Raw genomic sequence first — 24,147 nt, forward strand, 5'->3', positions numbered from 1 at the left:
TTTTATTTTTCTCCAGTGTCTAATAAAGATTTGTGAACCCCAATTAAATTATTATTAAATTTGTTACTTAATAATTAGTTTGATGTAGATTAAAATTACTTGTTCCCAATAAAAATGTGAAAAATGTATTTTAAGGTAGTAGATTAAAATATGTATATATTGGTTTTATTCATTATTATTTTTATGATATTAGATAAAGAAAAAAAAACTCCAAATAAGCTTAGATATGTGAATTGTTATCCAGCCTATGAAGAAGCATTCATCACCAGGTGACAACTATGATCATGTGATCACTCATGGGCGCGCTCACTCAAGGGTACAGAACCTGATAGACTGGGACCTCATATCATTATTATTTTCCATATTTTATTCTTACAACCTGGGGGGGGGAAAATGCTGTCACTCAAGAAGTTAAGCAAACAGAATTACTTTGCACACCACAATGGAAAAGCAATCTTAGCAAGTGTACTTAATCTTTTAACCACATTCGTATTATATATGCATCATAATTAAAGCAAAATTACGTCGTTAGAGAAAATGCTTCCCATGATTTTCATTATTTTGCCTCCTTGAATTAGATCAGTCCAAAACCAGACTTGTTCAGAGTAATTATATTGCTATTATTGCTAGATTCATATATCTATGCTGCATTTTTTTTGTGGCTGTTTTGAACATAATATTACTACAAATAGCCTTAGAGAATGTTGCTAGTGTTTGAAGAAATCTTCTTTCATTTTACATTGTATTCCCATTTTTATAATGCAAAACTCTAACACGGATAACATAGTAATTGTTCACAGCGAGAGTCAGTAGGAAATCAGTAATAATGTTCGGTTATTACAAGCGTATAGTCCTTGTCAGAGTTCCTGAAAGGAGCCATGAATGATTATAGCACGACTCTGCTAAGGTAACCACTGTGGATGATTGATAGGACATTAATCAAAAGATGCATATCGGCTTCAGAATTTGTTCACAAGCTTTTTTCTAATAGCTGATTTCATGTTCATTGAGCTCTATGCCAGTTTGTTCAATTTATTCCTCAATGTACAGTATAAACCATTCATCACAGGAACACTGTGATTTAATGCTCCGTCTTCCTTTCAGTGAGCATATATTACAAAGTGCAACTGCCTTGTTCTGTTCATTAAAACACACGGAAACAATGTCATACGTGAACGAGGAACATCACATTTTATCAAATGGGGGAAAAATAACAAAGGGATGCAAAGATTATTAAATGTATATTTGAAAAAAAAAAATCCTTATTTTTTTAAAAATCTTCTAACTGATTTGACTGACTACAGTATGCATTTTTTTTTAAAACATCAAAATAGATTTGACTTACTTCAAATTAGCTTTTTAAAATTTCGATTTTACCTTTGAAAATAAACATAAAATTCGGATATTTGAACGAATATTACCAAATTTTAAATACAATTCAAATACCAGTATTCAAAATTAGAATGTTAAAATGTTTGATAAACATTCAAAGTTTAATTTGAATGGATGAATGTTTAAAAATTTGTTTTACTTTTCGAATGTTGCAGAATATTCGCCCATCCCTACTGTATGTTTGGCGCTAAATCTCTCACATAATAGACTTCTATTGGGGCTCAAAATAAAATTCATGTCAGATTTCGCTTGAGTGCTATGATGATGGTGCATTTAAGCCGAAGGTGCACAAATACTGGAGTTCTTCATGTAGTTCTTTGGAAAACTATTAATTATAATGGTTTATTTCAGGTCTTAAAAATCGTTAAATTTTACAGCATAATTTTTTTCTATACACTCGAGCACAACACTTAACACACCACTTATTGTCTTGGGGGTCTATTTATATATGTGCGGACAGACATGATCCGCTATAGTGAACCATGTCTGCCGCACATCGATAAATGCCGACAGCGTTTATCATTGCACCAGCAGTTCTTGTGAACTGCTGGTGCAATACCGCCCCTGCAGATTCGCAGCCAATCGGCCGCTAGCAGGAGGTGTCAATCAGCCCCATCGTACATGATCGAGCGGATTGCTATACGCCGCCTCAGAGGCGGCATATGAGTTTAGGAGCTGCGGTCTTAACTCCTGAAGGCTCGCCATTAGGCCCTTGTTAAATTGACCCCTTGGCCTCATTAATATGCTTTATAACCATACACTTGAAAAACACATTTGTGCATTATTCTTTATGCTAGGTCATGCAAAAGAGAACGCACTCTGACCTATAGATAGTTCTATTTATAATCTAGACCAAAAACAGAATTTATGTTTACCTGATAAATTACTTTCTCCAACGGTGTGTCCGGTCCACGGCGTCATCCTTACTTGTGGGATATTCTCTTCCCCAACAGGAAATGGCAAAGAGCCCAGCAAAGCTGGTCACATGATCCCTCCTAGGCTCCGCCTTCCCCAGTCATTCGACCAACGTAAAGGAGGAATATTTGCATAGGAGAAATCATATGATACCGTGGTGACTGTAGTTAAAGAAAATAAATTATCAGACCTGATTAAAAAACCAGGGCGGGCCGTGGACCGGACACACCGTTGGAGAAAGTAATTTATCAGGTAAACATAAATTCTGTTTTCTCCAACATAGGTGTGTCCGGTCCACGGCGTCATCCTTACTTGTGGGAACCAATACCAAAGCTTTAGGACACGGATGAAGGGAGGGAGCAAATCAGGTCACCTAGATGGAAGGCACCACGGCTTGCAAAACCTTTCTCCCAAAAATAGCCTCAGAAGAAGCAAAAGTATCAAATTTGTAAAATTTAGCAAAAGTGTGCAGTGAAGACCAAGTCGCTGCCTTACATATCTGATCAACAGAAGCCTCGTTCTTGAAGGCCCATGTGGAAGCCACAGCCCTAGTGGAATGAGCTGTGATTCTTTCAGGAGGCTGCCGTCCGGCAGTCTCGTAAGCCAATCTGATGATGCTTTTAATCCAAAAAGAGAGAGAGGTAGAAGTTGCTTTTTGACCTCTCCTTTTACCAGAATAAACAACAAACAAGGAAGATGTTTGTCTAAAATCCTTTGTAGCATCTAAATAGAATTTTAGAGCACGAACTACATCCAAATTGTGCAACAAACGTTCCTTCTTTGAAACTGGATTCGGACACAAAGAAGGCACGACTATCTCCTGGTTAATGTTTTTGTTAGAAACAACTTTCGGAAGAAAACCAGGTTTAGTACGCAAAACCACCTTATCTGCATGGAACACCAGATAAGGAGGAGAACACTGCAGAGCAGATAATTCTGAAACTCTTCTAGCAGAAGAAATTGCAACCAAAAACAAAACTTTCCAAGATAATAACTTAATATCAACGGAATGTAAGGGTTCAAACGGAACCCCCTGAAGAACTGAAAGAACTAAATTGAGACTCCAAGGAGGAGTCAAAGGTTTGTAAACAGGCTTGATTCTAACCAGAGCCTGAACAAAGGCTTGAACATCTGGCACAGCTGCCAGCTTTTTGTGAAGTAACACAGACAAGGCAGAAATCTGACCCTTCAAAGAACTTGCAGATAATCCTTTCTCCAAACCTTCTTGAAGAAAGGATAGAATCTTAGGAATTTTTACCTTGTCCCAAGGGAATCCTTTAGATTCACACCAACAGATATATTTTTTCCATATTTTGTGGTAGATTTTTCTAGTTACAGGCTTTCTGGCCTGAACAAGAGTATCAATGACAGAATCTGAGAACCCTCGCTTTGATAAGATCAAGCGTTCAATCTCCAAGCAGTCAGTTGGAGTGAGACCAGATTCGGATGTTCGAACGGACCTTGAACAAGAAGGTCTCGTCTCAAAGGTAGCTTCCATGGTGGAGCCGATGACATATTCACCAGGTCTGCATACCAAGTCCTGCGTGGCCACGCAGGAGCTATCAAGATCACCGATGCCCTCTCCTGATTGATCCTGGCTACCAGCCTGGGGATGAGAGGAAACGGCGGGAATACATAAGCTAGTTTGAAGGTCCAAGGTGCTACTAGTGCATCTACTAGAGTCGCCTTGGGATCCCTGGATCTGGACCCGTAGCAAGGAACCTTGAAGTTCTGACGAGAGGCCATCAGATCCATATCTGGAATGCCCCACAATTGAGTAATTTGGGCAAAGATTTCCGGATGGAGTTCCCACTCCCCCGGATGAAATGTCTGACGACTCAGAAAATCCGCTTCCCAATTTTCCACTCCTGGGATGTGGATTGCAGACAAGTGGCAGGAGTGAGTCTCCGCCCATTGAATGATTTTGGTCACTTCTTCCATCGCCAGTGAACTCCTTGTTCCCCCCTGATGGTTGATGTACGCAACAGTCGTCATGTTGTCTGATTGAAACCGTATGAACTTGGCCTTTGCTAGCTGAGGCCAAGCCTTGAGAGCATTGAATATCGCTCTCAGTTCCAGAATATTTATCGGGAGAAGAGATTCTTCCCGAGACCAAAGACCCTGAGCTTTCAGGGGTCCCCAGACCGCGCCCCAGCCCACCAGACTGGCGTCGGTCGTGACAATGACCCACTCTGGTCTGCGGAAGCTCATCCCCTGTGACAGGTTGTCCAGGGACAGCCACCAACGGAGTGAATCTCTGGTCCTCTGATCTACTTGTATCGTCGGAGACAAGTCTGTATAGTCCCCATTCCACTGACTGAGCATGCACAGTTGTAATGGTCTTAGATGAATTCGCGCAAAAGGAACTATGTCCATTGCCGCTACCATCAAACCTATTACTTCCATGCACTGCGCTATGGAAGGAAGAGGAACAGAATGAAGTATTTGACAAGAGTTTAGAAGTTTTGATTTTCTGGCCTCTGTCAGAAAAATCCTCATTTCTAAGGAGTCTATTATTGTTCCCAAGAAGGGAACCCTTGTTGACGGAGATAGAGAACTTTTTTCTACGTTCACTTTCCACCCGTGAGATCTGAGAAAGGCCAGGACAATGTCCGTGTGAGCCTTTGCTTGTGGAAGGGACGACGCTTGAATCAGTATGTCGTCCAAGTAAGGTACTACTGCAATGCCCCTTGGTCTTAGCACCGCTAGAAGGGACCCTAGTACCTTTGTGAAAATTCTTGGAGCAGTGGCTAATCCGAACGGAAGTGCCACAAACTGGTAATGCTTGTCCAGAAATGCGAACCTTAGGAACCGATGATGTTCCTTGTGGATAGGAATATTTAGATACGCATCCTTTAAATCCACCGTGGTCATGAATTGACCTTCCTGGATGGAAGGAAGAATTGTTCGAATGGTTTCCATTTTGAACGATGGAACCTTGAGAAACTTGTTTAGGATCTTGAGATCTAAGATTGGTCTGAATGTTCCCTCTTTTTTGGGAACTACGAACAGATTGGAGTAGAACCCCATCCCTTGTTCTCCTAATGGAACAGGATGAATCACTCCCATTTTTAACAGGTCTTCTACACAATGTAAGAATGCCTGTTTTTTTTTTGTGTGGTCTGAAGACAATTGAGACCTGTGGAACCTCCCCCTTGGGGGAAGCCCCTTGAATTCCAGAAGATAACCTTGGGAGACTATTTCTAGCGCCCAAGGATCCAGAACATCTCTTGCCCAAGCCTGAGCGAAGAGAGAGAGTCTGCCCCCCACCAGATCCGGTCCCGGATCGGGGGCCAACATCTCATGCTGTCTTGGTAGCAGTGGCAGGTTTCTTGGCCTGCTTACCTTTGTTCCAGCCTTGCATTGGCCTCCAGGCTGGCTTGGCTTGAGAAGTATTACCCTCTTGCTTAGAGGACGTAGCACTTGGGGCTGGTCCGTTTCTGCGAAAGGGACGAAAATTAGGTTTATTTTTGGCCTTGAAAGACCTATCCTGAGGAAGGGCGTGGCCCTTGCCCCCAGTGATATCAGAAATAATCTCTTTCAAGTCAGGGCCAAACAGCGTTTTCCCCTTGAAAGGAATGTTAAGCAATTTGTTCTTGGAAGACGCATCCGCTGACCAAGATTTTAGCCAAAGCGCTCTGCGCGCCACAATAGCAAACCCAGAATTTTTCGCCGCTAATCTAGCCAATTGCAAAGTGGCGTCTAGGGTGAAAGAGTTAGCCAATTTGAGAGCATGAATTCTGTCCAAAATCTCCACATAAGAAGAATCTTTATTGAGCGCCTTTTCTAGTTCATCGAACCAGAAACACGCTGCTGTAGTGACAGGAACAATGCATGAAATTGGTTGTAGAAGGTAACCTTGCTGAACAAACATCTTTTTAAGCAAACCCTCTAATTTTTTATCCATAGGATCTTTGAAAGCACAACTATCTTCTATGGGTATAGTGGTGCGTTTGTTTAGAGTAGAAACCGCCCCCTCGACCTTGGGGACTGTCTGCCATAAGTCCTTTCTGGGGTCGACCATAGGAAACAATTTGTTAAATATAGGGGGAGGGACGAAAGGTATGCCGGGCCTTTCCCATTCTTTATTTACAATGTCCGCCACCCGCTTGGGTATAGGAAAAGCTTCGGGGGGCCCCGGGACCTCTAGGAACTTGTCCATTTTACATAATTTCTCTGGAATGACCAAATTCTCACAATCATCCAGAGTAGATAACACCTCCTTAAGCAGGGCGCAGAGATGTTCCAATTTAAATTTAAATGTAATCACATCAGGTTCAGCTTGTTGAGAAATTTTCCCTGAATCTGAAATTTCTCCCTCAGACAAAACCTCCCTGGCCCCCTCAGACTGGTGTAGGGGCACTTCAGAACCAATATCATCAGCGTCCTCATGCTCTTCAGTATTTTCTAAAACAGAGCAGTCGCGCTTTCGCTGATAAGTGGGCATTTTGGCTAAAATGTTTTTGATAGAATTATCCATTACAGCCGTTAATTGTTGCATAGTAAGGAGTATTGGCGCACTAGATGTACTAGGGGCCTCCTGTGTGGGCAAGACTGGTGTAGACGAAGGAGGGGATGATGCAGTACCATGCTTACTCCCCTCACTTGAGGAATCATCTTGGGCATCATTTTCTCTAAATTTTGTGTCACATAAATCACATCTATTTAAATGAGAAGGAACCTTGGCTTCCCCACATACAGAACACAGTCTATCTGGTAGTTCAGACATGTTAAACAGGCATAAACTTGATAACAAAGTACAAAAAACGTTTTAAAATAAAACCGTTACTGTCACTTTAAATTTTAAACTGAACACACTTTATTACTGCAAATGTGAAAAAGTATGAAGGAATTGTTCAAAATTCACCAAAATTTCACCACAGTGTCTTAAAGCCTTAAAGGTATTGCACACCAAATTTGAAAGCTTTAACCCCTAAAATAACGGAACCTGAGCCGTTTTTATATTTAACCCCTTTACAGTCCCTGGTATCTGCTTTGCTGAGACCCAACCAAGCCCAAAGGGGAATACGATACCAAATGACGCCTTCAGAAAGTCTTTTCTATGTATCAGAGCTCCTCACACATGCATCTGCATGTCATGCTTCCCAAAAACAAGTGCGCAATAGAGGCGCGAAAATGAGGCTCTGCCTATGATTAGGGAAAGCCCCTAGAGAATAAGGTGTCCAATACAGTGCCTGCCGGTTATTTTACATAATTCCCAAGAATAAAATAATTCCTCAAAGCTATGAAGTATAAAATATGCTTATATATCAATCGTTTTAGCCCAGAAAATGTCTACAGTCTTAAAAGCCCTTGTGAAGCCATTTTTTTCTTTATGTAATAAAAATGGCTTACCGGATCCCATAGGGAAAATGACAGCTTCCAGCATTACATCGTCTTGTTAGAAATGTGTCATACCTCAAGCAGCAAAAGTCTGCTCACTGTTTCCCCCAACTGAAGTTAATTCCTCTCAACAGTCCTGTGTGGAAACAGCCATCGATTTTAGTAACGGTTGCTAAAATCATTTTCCTCTTACAAACAGAAATCTTCATCTCTTTTCTGTTTCAGAGTAAATAGTACATACCAGCACTATTTTAAAATAACAAACTCTTGATTGAATAATAAAAACTACAGTTAAACACCAAAAAACTCTAAGCCATCTCCGTGGAGATGTTGCCTGTACAACGGCAAAGAGAATGACTGGGGAAGGCGGAGCCTAGGAGGGATCATGTGACCAGCTTTGCTGGGCTCTTTGCCATTTCCTGTTGGGGAAGAGAATATCCCACAAGTAAGGATGACGCCGTGGACCGGACACACCTATGTTGGAGAAATATTATTCTGACTCTTCTACAAAATATGAGCAAATATTAATAAAAATACAACAACAAAAAACAACAAAAAATAGAACTAATAATAAAAAAAATTACTTTAATTTTAGAAAAGGAATTCTAAATAACAGATTCCCTAGCGCTATAAATGTAAGATGTTTCAGTCTGAATTCTGTTACATTACTGATACAAACTGCCATAAAACCCAAACATTTTCTTTCATGATTCAGATAGAACAGATAGAACATAACATTTTAATCAACATTCCAATTTACTTCTATTATCAAATTTGCGCCATTCTTTTGGTAGGCTTTATTGAAAGAGCAGCAATGCACTACTGGGATAGCTGAACAGATCTGTAAGCCAATGGCAAGGCATACATGTGCAACCCCCAATTTTCCATCACAATGGCATGACAGATATGGTCCATCATAGATGATGGTCATGTGAGTTAACAGAATAACTCTCTATACAAACTATGTTTAGAAAACTAGTCAGAGATAGTAAGCAATGCATTGTGGCTCCTGTGCAGAACTTTAACTATATGTTAACCACTTTGCACAGATACACATAAAGATATAACTAGGTATTGTTTAGTATTAAACATCTGTAACAAACTAGAATTATAGAAGATCACAAACGGGTATAGCTTTAAGCATTAATCAAGTCTAAAAACTTCACATTGGCAATACAATAAGAACTATAATACACGGAAACAAATACTTTGGTTCTGCAGCAAAGATTGATATATAGATTTCTATAAACATGTTTTATGCGGGTCAGTGAACTGCATTGTAATTTCATTAGGATGTGGAGTCTCAAATAGCTAAGTTAACTAACTTAAAAAAAAAAAAAAACTAACATTACAGGCCTTATAATGAAAGCCAAACGTTGTAGCAGTCTCGCTAACAAGGTCATCCAATTTTTAGTCACAGCTGTGGAATTTACCCAGAAACAGATATGTTTCTAAGCTACACTTTCTATAATTCTACACAAATTGTTGTGCCCTTTGCCCTTATACAGATTTCTTTGTTGTTTTTTTTCTTTTTCTTTGCTCACTCTAAATAACTTTTATCAGTTAGCACTCAAAGACCATATGCAGTGAATTAAACTTACCAGTATCTCACTATAATTCAGGATGTAGTGGAAATGGTTAAAGTGATGCATTGCCTCTATTACACCATTTCATAAATATGGGACACGGAACATCATATTTCTGTTACTGTGATAATTTTTAAAGTATAAATAAATAATTGTATCTAGACTACATGCTACCACAACCAGGCCATTAAAACTGTTGCATTAAAGGGACTTGAAGACAGAGAATATTTTATGTTGACAGAGTCTTCAAAATGTCTTTGTCATTCATGTAACAGAAACAAAAAACTGTTGAAACTCTTAGTGAATGCATGTATGGGTGTTTAAGAGAGTAAATTACACAGATATATAAGTCAAGTCAGATCTGTCCAGCATTTTGAACATCCTCAATTGTTAAGGCCTGTGCACTCAACTAAAGGGGCTGCAGGTAGAAAAGTTAGCACACAAACCGTGATATAACTTTTTCTCAGAAGCATTTGGCAACTGACATTATATTGCAAACATACTTCTAGTCAGTTTTTAAATACACTACTGTAAATGTCATATTTGAGTTTTATGTCCTTTTAAAGGAGACAACAGTAGATACGGTCACTCTTTCTACCCTAGAGGAAAGGCTGATTCCACAGCGAAAACTTCTGAGGGCTTCTCTTATTATCCACACTCCCTGTGCACCAGTTCACCAACCAGATGCATTAAATACTAGGAAATCAACTGCAAGGGTGTGGAAAAGGAACCAATCTCAGAGTTAAATAAATAATATTATGCTAGGGCCAAAATAGCTCACTTATATTTTTAATTTCATTTCAAACAGCTTGCACAATTAGCTATTACTCAGAGAGTTACATTCTAAACCAGGAATATCAGACTGTAATTTCAAGTATTGTAGTGTGGGAGCAATCTGCAAGTATATATTTTTATTAGTGACTGAAACAAGCCTATTGGGTGTAATTAATGTAGTTCCATCTTTACCTTATTGCACTTGCCGACAGATGTCCATAGGAGCCACTTGCTGAGGAACTGCTACGGGAGTTGTTGAGAATTGTGACCAAAGAGTTTGGGGATGTACGGATCATGGTCTGGAGGTCAAAGCTATGATCAGAGAGAGGAGATATGGAGAGGGTCCGTTTTCTACTTGGCCGTGCTGCAAGCCTGGGACTAGGGAACCTTGAACCTGAAATTAATACAAATAACAAAAATAATATAAATTATCTATGTGCTGTGTATTTGCATGTAAGCTCATATTATCAGAGAGTGAATGTCATGTAAAGTAACAACATTATGGTTACTGGCAAGCTCTGTGTGCAAGATTTAGTGATGTTGAAATGTTCCAATTTATTGTTGTTTAGAGTGACTATTTAGCTGTCATTTAATATGTAACACAGTAAACATTAACAAGTATACAGACTCTACAAATGTGTCAACAAATAGGGTTTTTACATTTTGTTTTTTTTGTACCATGTCCTACGTAGAGCACTTACGAGTTTCAACACATGGGTGGATACACTAACGTATTATGGAGGTATGGTTGTATAAAGTGCTGTATGAATACAAACAGTTATTATTACAACGTAGAGCCTCATTTCTACTGAGAGAATCCAAACAGCAAGTGGCTATGACAAGCACCTTCACTTTTCCACCTGTGATCTACTGGCTACAATTGAGGAAAATTAGGAAGAAAAATGTATCTTCCCGTAGCTTTCCTCAGGGGAGCTCTATTTATTAATGTGCAAGCAACATGATAAATTGCTAAACAAAAGGATAAGACTTCTATGTATTAGCCCTCTCATTTCTGGTGATTTATGAATCTGACGGCTGCGGAGACATTCCCATCATTAATTCACCACAAGCCTTGAGATCGAGCTTAGGCCTGAACTACCAACAAGCCTGTTCCTTCCTCGACAAATGAGAGACGCTGAAAACAAACTCATGTTTAGATTGAGATATGTGCTGCTTTATATTAATCACTGTTCACCGTCCTATTGTGTGTATGAAAGTGTGAGGGTTCTAAATTAATTGTAAAGGAGTGAAACTAAATAGTCAGAGATACATTTAGATTTTTAAAAGGAAACAAAATTAATAACACACAAAGTCACTCAAATTCTGTGGTAATATTTTCTATAAAATTTACAAAAGTGAGAAAAAAAAAGTATAAACATCATACTGAGAGGTTATAAAGAAGGTTATTTTTGATGACATTAACCAAAGGTTCAAAGTGAAAAAGCTATGAACAAAAAAAATAGTCTAAATTCACTGCATGTACATCACATGACCTACAACAACGCATCTAAAATCACAAATGGAACCATTGGTAAATATCTGTGTTGTTACAAATATATTTTAGACAAATTCCAATATGCACATATATACAAAAACAAAACAAAAGGTATCCATGTTTTGTATTTATTTCTCTCTCATGCTGAGGACAATTGCAGTCAGATAGAAAATAGGCAATAAAAGAGAATGCACAAACAAGGCTGTGTGGAAACCCTGTTAGAAAATGACTCGAATAATCCTATGGTTCCCCACAGCCTTGTTTTACATTTGCCCCTAATTGTCATTAACAAGAGAGAGTTAAACATGGCGACACCCATTACTTTATAGAAACTGTGGAATTTAGAAAAAAACAAAACATTTTTGAGTTAAATTATAGGATTGTTGATACAATTGATATTGCAACTTTTTTTAAATATTCATAATTAAATATTTTCTATTACAATTTCATAATGTTTAATATCTCTTTAAACGTACATAAAAATGCAAAAATAATCTGCTATACTATGTTAGAACATTTTATTAATGCACTATTGCTTTCATGTATGTGTTTAACCCCTGCAAATTGTTAGCTCCCAGGAATGAATTGCTACTCCTCATCCAAACTAAATATGCTTTTCAACATAGGATACCAAGAAGAAAAAAAAGGATCAATCACAATCTTTTACAAAAAGTTATCTAAAGTCTTTTAATTTAAAACAGAATTTATGTTTACCTGATAAATTACTTTCTCCAACGGTGTGTCCGGTCCACGGCGTCATCCTTACTTGTGGGATATTCTCCTCCCCAACAGGAAATGGCAAAGAGCCCAGCAAAGCTGGCCACATGATCCCTCCTAGGCTCCGCCTACCCCAGTCATTCGACCGACGTTAAGGAGGAATATTTGCATAGGAGAAACCATATGTTACCGTGGTGACTGTAGTTAAAGAAAATAAATTATCAGACCTGATTAAAAAAACCAGGGCGGGCCGTGGACCGGACACACCGTTGGAGAAAGTAATTTATCAGGTAAACATAAATTCTGTTTTCTCCAACATAGGTGTGTCCGGTCCACGGCGTCATCCTTACTTGTGGGAACCAATACCAAAGCTTTAGGACACGGATGAAGGGAGGGAGCAAATCAGGTCACCTAAATGGAAGGCACCACGGCTTGCAAAACCTTTCTCCCAAAAATAGCCTCAGAAGAAGCAAAAGTATCAAACTTGTAAAATTTGGTAAAAGTGTGCAGTGAAGACCAAGTCGCTGCCCTACATATCTGATCAACAGAAGCCTCGTTCTTGAAGGCCCATGTGGAAGCCACAGCCCTAGTGGAATGAGCTGTGATTCTTTCGGGAGGCTGCCGTCCGGCAGTCTCGTAAGCCAATCTGATGATGCTTTTAATCCAAAAAGAGAGAGAGGTAGAAGTTGCTTTTTGACCTCTCCTTTTACCAGAATAAACAACAAACAAGGAAGATGTTTGTCTAAAATCCTTTGTAGCATCTAAATAGAATTTTAGAGCGCGAACAACATCCAAATTGTGCAACAAACGTTCCTTCTTTGAAACTGGTTTCGGACACAGAGAAGGTACGATAATCTCCTGGTTAATGTTTTTGTTAGAAACAACTTTTGGAAGAAAACCAGGTTTAGTACGTAAAACCACCTTATCTGCATGGAACACCAGATAAGGAGGAGAACACTGCAGAGCAGATAATTCTGAGACTCTTCTAGCAGAAGAGATTGCAACCAAAAACAAAACTTTCCAAGATAATAACTTAATATCAACGGAATGTAAGGGTTCAAACGGAACCCCCTGAAGAACTGAAAGAACTAAATTGAGACTCCAAGGAGGAGTCAAAGGTTTGTAAACAGGCTTAATTCTAACCAAAGCCTGAACAAAGGCTTGAACATCTGGCACAGCTGCCAGCTTTTTGTGAAGTAACACAGACAAGGCAGAAATCTGTCCCTTCAGGGAACTTGCAGATAATCCTTTTTCCAATCCTTCTTGAAGGAAGGATAGAATCTTAGGAATCTTAACCTTGTCCCAAGGGAATCCTTTAGATTCACACCAACAGAAATATTTTTTCCAAATTTTGTGGTAAATCTTTCTAGTTACAGGCTTTCTGGCCTGAACAAGAGTATCGATAACAGAATCTGAGAACCCTCGCTTCGATAAGATCAAGCGTTCAATCTCCAAGCAGTCAGCTGGAGTGAAACCAGGTTCGGATGTTCGAACGGACCCTGAACAAGAAGGTCTCGTCTCAAAGGTAGCTTCCAAGGTGGAGCCGATGACATATTCACCAGATCTGCATACCAAGTCCTGCGTGGCCACGCAGGAGCTAACAAGATCACCGACGCCCTCTCCTGATTGATCCTGGCTACCAGCCTGGGGATGAGAGGGAACGGCGGGAACACATAAGCTAGTTTGAAGGTCCAAGGTGCTACTAGTGCATCCACTAGAGCCGCCTTGGGATCCCTGGATCTGGACCCGTAGCAAGGAACTTTGAAGTTCTGACGAGAGGCCATCAGATCCATGTCTGGAATGCCCCACAGCTGAGTGACTTGGGCAAAGATTTCCGGATGGAGTTCCCACTCCCCCGGATGCAATGTCTGACGACTCAGAAAATCCGCTTCCCAATTTTCCACTCCTGGGATGTGGATAGCGGACAGGTGGCAGGAGTGAGACTCCGCCCATAGAATGATTTTGGTCACTTCTTCCATCGCTAGGGAACTCCTTGTTCCCCCCTGATGGTTGATGTACGCAACAGTTGTCATGTTGTCTGATTGAAACCGTATGAACTTGGCCCTCGCTAGCTGAGGCCAAGCCTTGAGAGCATTGAATATCGCTCTCAGTTCCAGAATATTTATCGGTAGAAGAGATTCTTCCCGAGACCAAAGACCCTGAGCTTTCAGGGATCCCCAGATCGCGCCCCAGCCCATCAGACTGGCGTCGGTCGTAACAATGACCCACTCTGGTCTGCGGAATGTCATCCCTCGTGACAGGTTGTCCAGGGACAGCCACCAACGGAGTGAGTCTCTGGTCCTCTGATTTACTTGTATCTTCGGAGACAAGTCTGTATAATCCCCATTCCACTGACTGAGCATGCACAGTTGTAATGGTCTTAGATGAATGCGCGCAAAAGGAACTATGTCCATAGCCGCTACCATCAACCCGATCACTTCCATGCACTGAGCTATGGAAGGAAGAGGAACGGAATGAAGTATCCGACAAGAGTCTAGAAGCTTTGTTTTTCTGGCCTCTGTCAGAAATATCCTCATTTCTAAGGAGTCTATTATTGTTCCCAAGAAGGCAACCCTTGTTGACGGAGATAGAGAACTCTTTTCCACGTTCACTTTCCATCCGTGAGATCTGAGAAAGGCCAGGACGATGTCCGTGTGAGCCTTTGCTTGAGGAAGGGACGACGCTTGAATCAGAATGTCGTCCAAGTAAGGTACTACAGCAATGCCCCTTGGTCTTAGCACAGCTAGAAGGGACCCTAGTACCTTTGTGAAAATCCTTGGAGCAGTGGCTAATCCGAAAGGAAGCGCCACAAACTGGTAATGCTTGTCCAGGAATGCGAACCTTAGGAACCGATGATGTTCCTTGTGGATAGGAATATGTAGATACGCATCCTTTAAATCCACCGTGGTCATGAATTGACCTTCCTGGATGGAAGGAAGAATAGTTCGAATGGTTTCCATCTTGAACGATGGAACCTTGAGAAACTTGTTTAAGATCTTGAGATCTAAGATTGGTCTGAACGTTCCCTCTTTTTTGGGAACTATGAACAGATTGGAGTAGAACCCCATCCCTTGTTCTCTTAATGGAACAGGATGAATCACTCCCATTTTTAACAGGTCTTCTACACAATGTAAGAATGCCTGTCTTTTTATATGGTCTGAAGACAACTGAGACCTGTGGAACCTCCCCCTTGGGGGAAGTCCCTTGAATTCCAGAAGATAACCTTGGGAGACTATTTCTAGCGCCCAAGGATCCAGAACATCTCTTGCCCAAGCCTGAGCGAAGAGAGAGAGTCTGCCCCCCACCAGATCCGGTCCCGGATCGGGGGCCAACATTTCATGCTGTCTTGGTAGCAGTGGCAGGTTTCTTGGCCTGCTTACCCTTGTTCCAGCCTTGCATTGGTCTCCAAGCTGGCTTGGCTTGAGAAGTATTACCCTCTTGCTTAGAGGACGTAGCACTTTGGGCTAGTCCGTTTCTACGAAAGGGACGAAAATTAGGTTTATTTTTTGCCTTGAAAGGCCGATCCTGAGGAAGGGCGTGGCCCTTACCCCCAGTGATATCAGAGATAATCTCTTTCAAGTCAGGGCCAAACAGCGTTTTCCCCTTGAAAGGAATGTTAAGTAGCTTGTTCTTGGAAGACGCATCAGCCGACCAAGATTTCAACCAAAGCGCTCTGCGCGCCACAATAGCAAACCCAGAATTCTTAGCCGCTAACCTAGCCAATTGCAAAGTGGCGTCTAGGGTGAAAGAATTAGCCAATTTGAGAGCATTGATTCTGTCCATAATCTCCTCATAAGGAGGAGAATCACTATCGACCGCCTTTATCAGCTCATCGAACCAGAAACATGCGGCTGTAGCGACAGGGACAATGCTAGTTCAGACATGTTAAACAGGCATAAACTTGATAACAAAGTACAAAAACGTTTTAAAATAAAACCGTTACTGTCACTTTAAATTTTAAACTGAACACACTTTATTACTGCAATTGCGAAAAAACATGAAGGAATTGTACAAAATTCACCAAATTTTCACCACAGTGTCTTAAAGCCTTAAAAGTATTGCACACCAAATTTGGAAGCTTTAACCCTTAAAATAACGGAACCGGAGCCGTTTTAAACTTTAACCCCTTTACAGTCCCTGGTATCTGCTTTGCTGAGACCCAACCAAGCCCAAAAGGGGAATACGATACCAAATGACGCCTTCAGAAAGTCTTTTCTAAGTATCAGAGCTCCTCACACATGCGACCGCATGCCATGCCTCTCAAAAACAAGTGCGCCACACCGGCGCGAAAATGAGGCTCTGCTTATGCTTTGGGAAAGTCCCTAAGTAATAAGGTGTCTAATCCAGTGCCTGCCGATATTCTTATATCAAAATACCCAGATAAAATGATTCCTCAAGGCTAAATATGTGTTAATAATGAATCGATTTAGCCCAGAAAAGTCTACAGTCTTAATAAGCCCTTGTGAAGCCCTTATTTATGATCGTAATAAACATGGCTTACCGGATCCCATAGGGAAAATGACAGCTTCCAGCATTACATCGTCTTGTTAGAATGTGTCATACCTCAAGCAGCAAGAGACTGCATACTGTTCCCCCAACTGAAGTTAGTAGCTCTCAACAGTCCTGTGTGGAACAGCCATGGATTTTAGTTACGGTTGCTAAAATCATTTTCCTCATACAAACAGAAATCTTCATCTCTTTTCTGTTTCTGAGTAAATAGTACATACCAGCACTATTTCAAAATAACAAACTCTTGATTGAATAATAAAAACTACAGTTAAACACTAAAAAACTCTAAGCCATCTCCGTGGAGATGTTGCCTGTACAACGGCAAAGAGAATGACGGGGTAGGCGGAGCCTAGGAGGGATCATGTGGCCAGCTTTGCTGGGCTCTTTGCCATTTCCTGTTGGGGAGGAGAATATCCCACAAGTAAGGATGACGCCGTGGACCGGACACACCTATGTTGGAGAAATTATAATTAATAAACAAATCCAGCACGTCTATTTCTAACAAAACTGATATTTTTATTCAGACTTGGAGCCCTATAATCTAAAGCTCTTCTGTATAGTGAGATTATATAAAAGGTGCGGTCAGTACTGCGAGGTCCTCAAATAATTTTAGAAAGACACATGTTAGCGTGAGCGCTGTCTATCTCCCTACAGGCTTCTGGATGTGAAGGTTAGACACCTACCTTATAATGATCAAGAAAAGGCTACAACCATTTTGTATAATTTATCTCCATGTCAGCAAGTTGTTTTTATTATTAGGCCCTCAAAATGAAATATAAAAAGCTTTTTTTCAAAATATATTATATTTTTTGTTATGTTTTCAATATTTCCATCTGTAATTCATATCAGAATTCGTATAAAAGTTGTATTTATTTATAATATCTTTTGAAAGATAACATTTGATATAACGAGCAGCAAACTGTTAAAGGGACACTAAACCCAAATAAATATTGAAAAAACTTGTTTCCCTTGAGTGGCCCTGTCAATGCAAACGCCAATAATATATATTCTGGTCCATTACATCACTGATACATTACACATCTAACTAGCATTTATGAATGAATAAGGAAACATTGAAGTCCCAATCTATAATATGTATGAAAATTTTGTTAGCATTTTATTTGTATAATATATAAATATAAGCACATAGGGCCCCATTTAACAAAACCTGGATGGACAGAATTCGCAGAAATTGAGCAGCAATATGTTGCTTGCATTTATCATAGCACGAGCATCTGCTTGTGCAATGCCACCCCTTGCGGCTGTCAATCATCCCAGGCGAATGTGTCTGTGGTGATTTTAATACGCCGCCTATGGGCTAAGTAAAGGTTCGGAAGCAGAAAAGCGCATCCAAAGCTGCATACTCAGCTTGATAAATGGAACCCATAGTCAGCACTTCTCTCTGACAACACCTTCCTGCAGCTTAAAACCCCAATATGACTGGTGAATGGATTATGCGTATGAATGACAGCTGCCGATTGGCTCAGTGGCCATAATATTCTTTTATATAGTTACAGCAGTGTACTGGATGTACGACAGACTTTGTATAACTCCTTTCAAGGAGTTAAACACATAGTAAAATATTTTTTTTAACAATACAATGTTCTAATTAAAAAAAAACATTTTGTTTTTACACTTAAAGCGACAGTAAAAGTCAGTATTAGACATTCATGATTTAGACCGAGCATACAATTGTAAACCAATTTCCAATTTACTTGTATTATTTAATTTGGTTCCTCCTTCTCTTGTTATCGTTTGCTGAAAGGTTTATCTAGGTAAGCTCAGGAGTAGCAAAGAATCTAGGTTCTAGCTGCTGATTGGTAGTTGCATATATATATACCGATTGTCATTGGCTCACCCATGTGTTCAGTTAGAAACCAGTAGTGCACTCCTTCAACAAATGATACCAAGAGAATGAAGCAAATTTGATAGTAGAAGTAAACTGGAAAGTTGTTTAAAATTGTATGTTCTACCTAAATCACAAAATAATTATTTTGGGCTTCATGTCCCTTTAAATGTTGTTTTAGCAGTTAACAATAGTTTTGCATGCAAGGACATACGTAGCATATGCTTACTGGCTGATACAGGCAATGTGCACAGCTAAATTAGTGGGCAAGCCTTCTGAAGGCTATGATAACAAAAATACAGTTTAAATGTCTATTGTTCAAAGGTACATGAAATGCATGATTACTTCAGTTAGAACATGCAATTTTAAGAGACTTTACAGTTCACTTCTATTATCAAATCTACTTTGATCTCTTAGTATCCATTGTTGAGAAGCTTTTGCACTTGTAAGTACTTTAAATATATTAATGACTGACATAAATCTACATAAAATAATTTAGGTAAGCTATGGCAGTGTGATTGTGATATAGCTGATTGTAAGTGGTCTAAAATTAAAAAAGAAAGATATTTAAAGGGACAGTGTATTGTTATTTGTTTCTCCCTTAGTATGTTCCCAATGATTCCTTTTACTTCTTAGGGTGTATTAAATTGTTTACAAATAGCTCATTTAACATTATTGTGTCATTTGAATAGCTGCTTTTACCTGTTGTATCCCCACCAATACTAAATATTATAATACTTAAGTACTGGTAATAGAAAAGATAAGAAAACAAGAATGTTTAGAAGAAATTATACTCCCAGATTGATAAAATGTTAATTTTCCAGTGTTCTCTCTAATTATTAGTCTCACTCTGTAGAGAGAGATAAGATTAGGAGGATTTTGTGTAAATATATAGAGAGAAGCTAACAAAGTCTGCTCTACTTGGAAACTCAGCCCATTTGATTAGTTTGTGGTTTCAATAGCAGAGAAAGCTATTTCATATACAAGAATATACATAAAGGAACAATTTACCCTAAATATTAAACTCTGCAGCTGGTATAACAAGTCATTGTAAACATGTATTATGGGGAAAATAACTTTACAGTACACTGTCTTTTTCACTAAAGATGGCTGAATTTATGCATTGACGTTACATGACTATGTAGCATGACTATGTAATATGTAACATGACTATGTAATTTGTAACATGACTATGTAATATGTAACATGACTATGTAATTTGTAACATGACTATGTAATATGTAACATGACTATGTAACATGACTATGTCATTTGTAACATGACTATGTATTATGTAACATGACTATGTAACATGTAACATGACTATGTAATTTGTAACATGACTATGCAATATGTAACATGACTATGTAACATGTAACATGACTGTGTAATTTGTAACATGACTATGTAATTTGTAACATAACTATGTAATATGTAACATGACTATGTAACATGTAACATGACTGTAATTTGTAACATGACTATGTAATGTTATATGTAACATGACTATGTAACATGACTATGTAATTTGTAACATAACTATGTAATATGTAACATGACTATGTAACATGTAACATGACTATGCAACATGTAACGTGACTATGTAATTTGTAACATGACTATGTAATATGTAACATGACTACGTAATTTGTAACATGAATATGTAATTTGTAACATGACTATGTAACATGTAACATGACTATGTAATTTTTAACATGACTATGTAATATGTAACATAACTATGTAACATGTAACATGACTAAGTAATTTGTAACATGATTATGTAAAATTTGTAACATGACTATGTAATTTGTAACATGACTATGTAATATGTAACATGGCTATGTAACATGTAACATGACTAAGTAATGTGTAACATGGCTATTTAATTTGTAACATGACTATGTAATATATAACATGACTATGTAACATGACTATGTAATTTGTAACATGACTATGTAATGTTATATGTAACATGACTATGTAACATGCCTAAGTAATTTGTAACATGACTATGTAATTTGTAAAATGACTATGTAATATGTAACATAACTATGTAACATATAACATGACTATGTAATTTGTAACATGACTATGTAACATGTAACATGACTATGTAACATGTAACATGACTAAGTAATTTGTAACATGGCTATGTAATTTGTAACATGACTATGTAATATGTAACGTGCCAATGTTTCTTAAATCTTATTTGAAGAAAACAAAGCTACATAATCTAGTATTCTACTTCCAAAAGGGAAATGAATAACCAAAACATTAGCTAATAAATGTGCTGTCTAATTTATGGAGAAAAAAAAGAACTGTTCGTTAAATCAATTGCCTGGTGCTAATAGGAGTCATATGTGTATTTATTATTCCAGTCAAGAGATGAATAACAGAATAGCAGAGTTTTTTCAAGCACTGGTTTCATGTAACCCCATTAATGTCTTCCTGCTATAGAGGAGAAGATTAACACAAGTTATCCGGCATGAATACAATTTATCTACTGTTTAAACAAACCCTTTGGCTCTCCGCATAAACACAAACACTCAAGGAATTATTTTACGCCCAAGGATGATTATCTCTTCATAATGTTTTTTTTTTTTCATTTAGACTAGCATCTTGTTTAAAAAATAGCTATTCAGAGCTGATTACTTCTGTACAATTTAACCTAACCCTGCAAAATGCACAATTTAAAATTATTCCTGGAACACAAAAGGTTGTGTCTTTCCTTACAAATTATCATTTTAAAATAGACCATACAGTTAACCTGTATCTTGCACATTTATTTTGAACTATTCTTTATATGTTAAAAAGTGAATTTCATGCAATTTAAAACACATTTATATTGCTGAAAGATGAAAAGTGTTTTTAGAATTCAACTATTGAAAATGATGTCTCTCTTTTTGCTACAGGTTTGCATACTTCCTCTCTCTGTTTTACAAGCACACAACCGTAACCCTAACCCAATTTTAATTTAATTTTCTGTAACCCAATGATGTCAATGACAATTTGCACATTTAAAGGGACACTCAAGTCAAAATTAAACATTAATGATTTAGATAGAGCAGCAATTTTCAATAACTTTCTAATTTACTTCCATTAACAAAATGTGCAGTCTTTTTCTATTTACACTTTGAGGCCAATTTAACAAATATCTTGCGGACCTGATCCGACAGTGGGGATCAGGTCCGCAAGACATCGCTGAATGCGGAGAGCAATACGCTCTCCGTGCTCAGAGCAGGCAGACAGGGTTATGGAGCAGCGGTCTTTGTGACCGCTGCTCCATAACTTGTGTTTCTGGCGAGTCTGAAGACTCGTCAGAAACACGGGCCGTCAAGCTCCGTTCGGAGCTTGATAGATAGGCCCCTTTGAGTCACCAGCTCCTACGGAGCATGTGCAAGAATTCACAGAATATACATACATGCATTTGTGATTGGCTGATATCTGTCACATGATGCAGTGGGAGTGGAAATAGACATAACTGAAATTTGTTAAAAAAAAAATCTACTGTGATGATTTGAAGTTCAGACTATGGGGTTGATTTATCAAGCTGCGGTGGACAGGGGCGCATATACGCGCCCCTGTCCGCCGCAGCTCACCTTTGACTGCTGAATTCACCTGGCAGAATTCAGCATTGCACAAGAGTGCTATTTTGCGCTGGCGAGACCGGGGAGACTGAAATTCGCCACCTTAGAGGTGGCGAAAGGTTAGGAAAGCAGCTGTCTAATGACCGCTGCTTGTTAAATACGGACTGCAGGTTCTCTCGTGAGAACCTGCAGTAGTTGGGGGTCGACAAGGCTTGCGAAGCTTTTGAGAAATCAACCCCTAAGTGCTATAGCATTGTCATTTTTAATGTTGTACTAGTGTTGAAGTATCACTGACTCATGTTGGTCCTGCGAGACCTTGCTGGTCCTGCGAGACCGTGTTCATGTAGAACATATGCTATGTTACTTTGTTTCTGTTTTTGTTATTTTTCAGTGGCTAAGACTAATAAAGATATTTAAAAAAAAAGCATTGTCATTTTATCATGCATTTGTTGTTTATGCAAATCTACGTATTTACTGGTCCTTTAATCTTCACCTGTATGTATGTATGTATTGGGTACTTGTAAAGCACGGCTAATCACCAGTAAGGGTAGCAAGGCGCTGCTCATTTTATCGATCTCGGAAGGATGAAAGGCTGAGTGAACCTATGATCAACTCAACAGATAAGTCATCAGTCACATATCTTAAAAATGACTTCTACCTCAAAACACTCATCTGTTTTCAAAGTTTAGAAAACTAAAAACAGATATTCTTGTTTTGATGTGCACTACTAAGTACATTTACTTGTATGCACTTTAACATTTTACAACATTAACACTGACTTGGAGTTATTTATAAATTAAATACATTGATTTAGACATAACAGTAATTTGCACAACACTGATGTGTTGTTATGTTATTGTATTTCAGTATTTTAATTGTAGAAAGCAATAGACATCACCTGCATTGTTTCTGCATGGCTTAAATACAAGATGCTTATCTCATAATTAGCTGTTGATAGATATTTTTTCCTACTAGGATCTGTTTTTGATCTGTAAAGTCCTATTTACTGGAAGTTATTAACTGAAATCCAGATCTCATGGGAAGGAAGAACGCCTTATTTGTCCAGAGTGAAACCAGAATGCTTAAGGCCTTTGTAGAGTCAGACTCTATAAATTAACCCAAAGGTGTAGTAGACAACTAACTGCTAGCATTTTGGCACTCTTTTAATATTATAGCTCAAACTGTGCAAAGCAGAATAGCAAACTTCAAAATAATTTGGCCCACAATTTAGACAATAATTTTACAAATTATTTAAATGTACTAAAACTATCAGGCATTTAAACATGTTGATAAAAAAAGGTTAAATAAACGTTGCTTACATTTTAACCTAAACTAATACAGAAGAATTAGGTATTTACTTTATGCTAATATAATGCTTAAAGGGACAGTCTACTCCAGAATTGTTACTGTATAAAAAGATAGATAATCCCTTTATTGTCCATTCCCAGTTTTGCATAACACTGTTATATTAATATACTTTTTACCTCTGTGTTACCTTATATCTAAGCCTCTGCAGACTGCTCCCTTTTTTCAGTTCTGTTGACAGACTTACATTTCAGCTATTCAGTGATCTCTCATAAGTAACTCCACAGGTGTGAGCACAATGCTATCTATATGGCACACAAGAACTAACGCCCTGTAGCTGTGAAAAACTGTCAAATGCATTCAGATAAGAGGGGGCCTTTATGGACTTAGAAAATAGCATATGAGCCTACCTAGGTTTAGCTTAAACTAAGAATGCCAAGAGAACAAAGCAAATTTGATGATAAAAGTAAATTGGAAAGTTTTTTAAAATTACATGACCTGTCTAAATCATGTTTCATTTTGACTAGACTGTCCCTTTTAAAGCTCCACTTATGGGTAGCAAAAGGCCTCTAGAAGCCTGTAAAGAAAAGATTGGTTTACTCAAGACACGATGAAAGAAAAATAAAATAAATAACTACAATGGTCTCCATGTAGTAAGCAGTGGAAGCTGCTTTG

The 24,147-nt window shown here is 38.6% G+C and overlaps 1 protein-coding gene across 5 annotated transcripts in view; it reads right to left on the reverse strand.

Moving 5' to 3' along the window:
* GLI3 (GLI family zinc finger 3) overlaps positions 1-24,147 on the reverse strand; it is a 404,554-nt gene that overhangs the window by 89,215 nt on the left and 291,192 nt on the right. For all 5 annotated transcript variants that reach the window (XM_053714572.1, XM_053714570.1, XM_053714571.1 and 2 more), the window contains exon 7: positions 10,203-10,404. In XM_053714572.1, the coding sequence (XP_053570547.1) occupies positions 10,203-10,404 (202 nt within the window). The remainder of the gene's footprint in view (positions 1-10,202; positions 10,405-24,147) is intronic.

Source organism: Bombina bombina, chromosome 5 (genome assembly GCF_027579735.1).
Source record: "Bombina bombina isolate aBomBom1 chromosome 5, aBomBom1.pri, whole genome shotgun sequence".
Classification (NCBI taxonomy): Eukaryota; Metazoa; Chordata; class Amphibia; order Anura; family Bombinatoridae; genus Bombina; species Bombina bombina.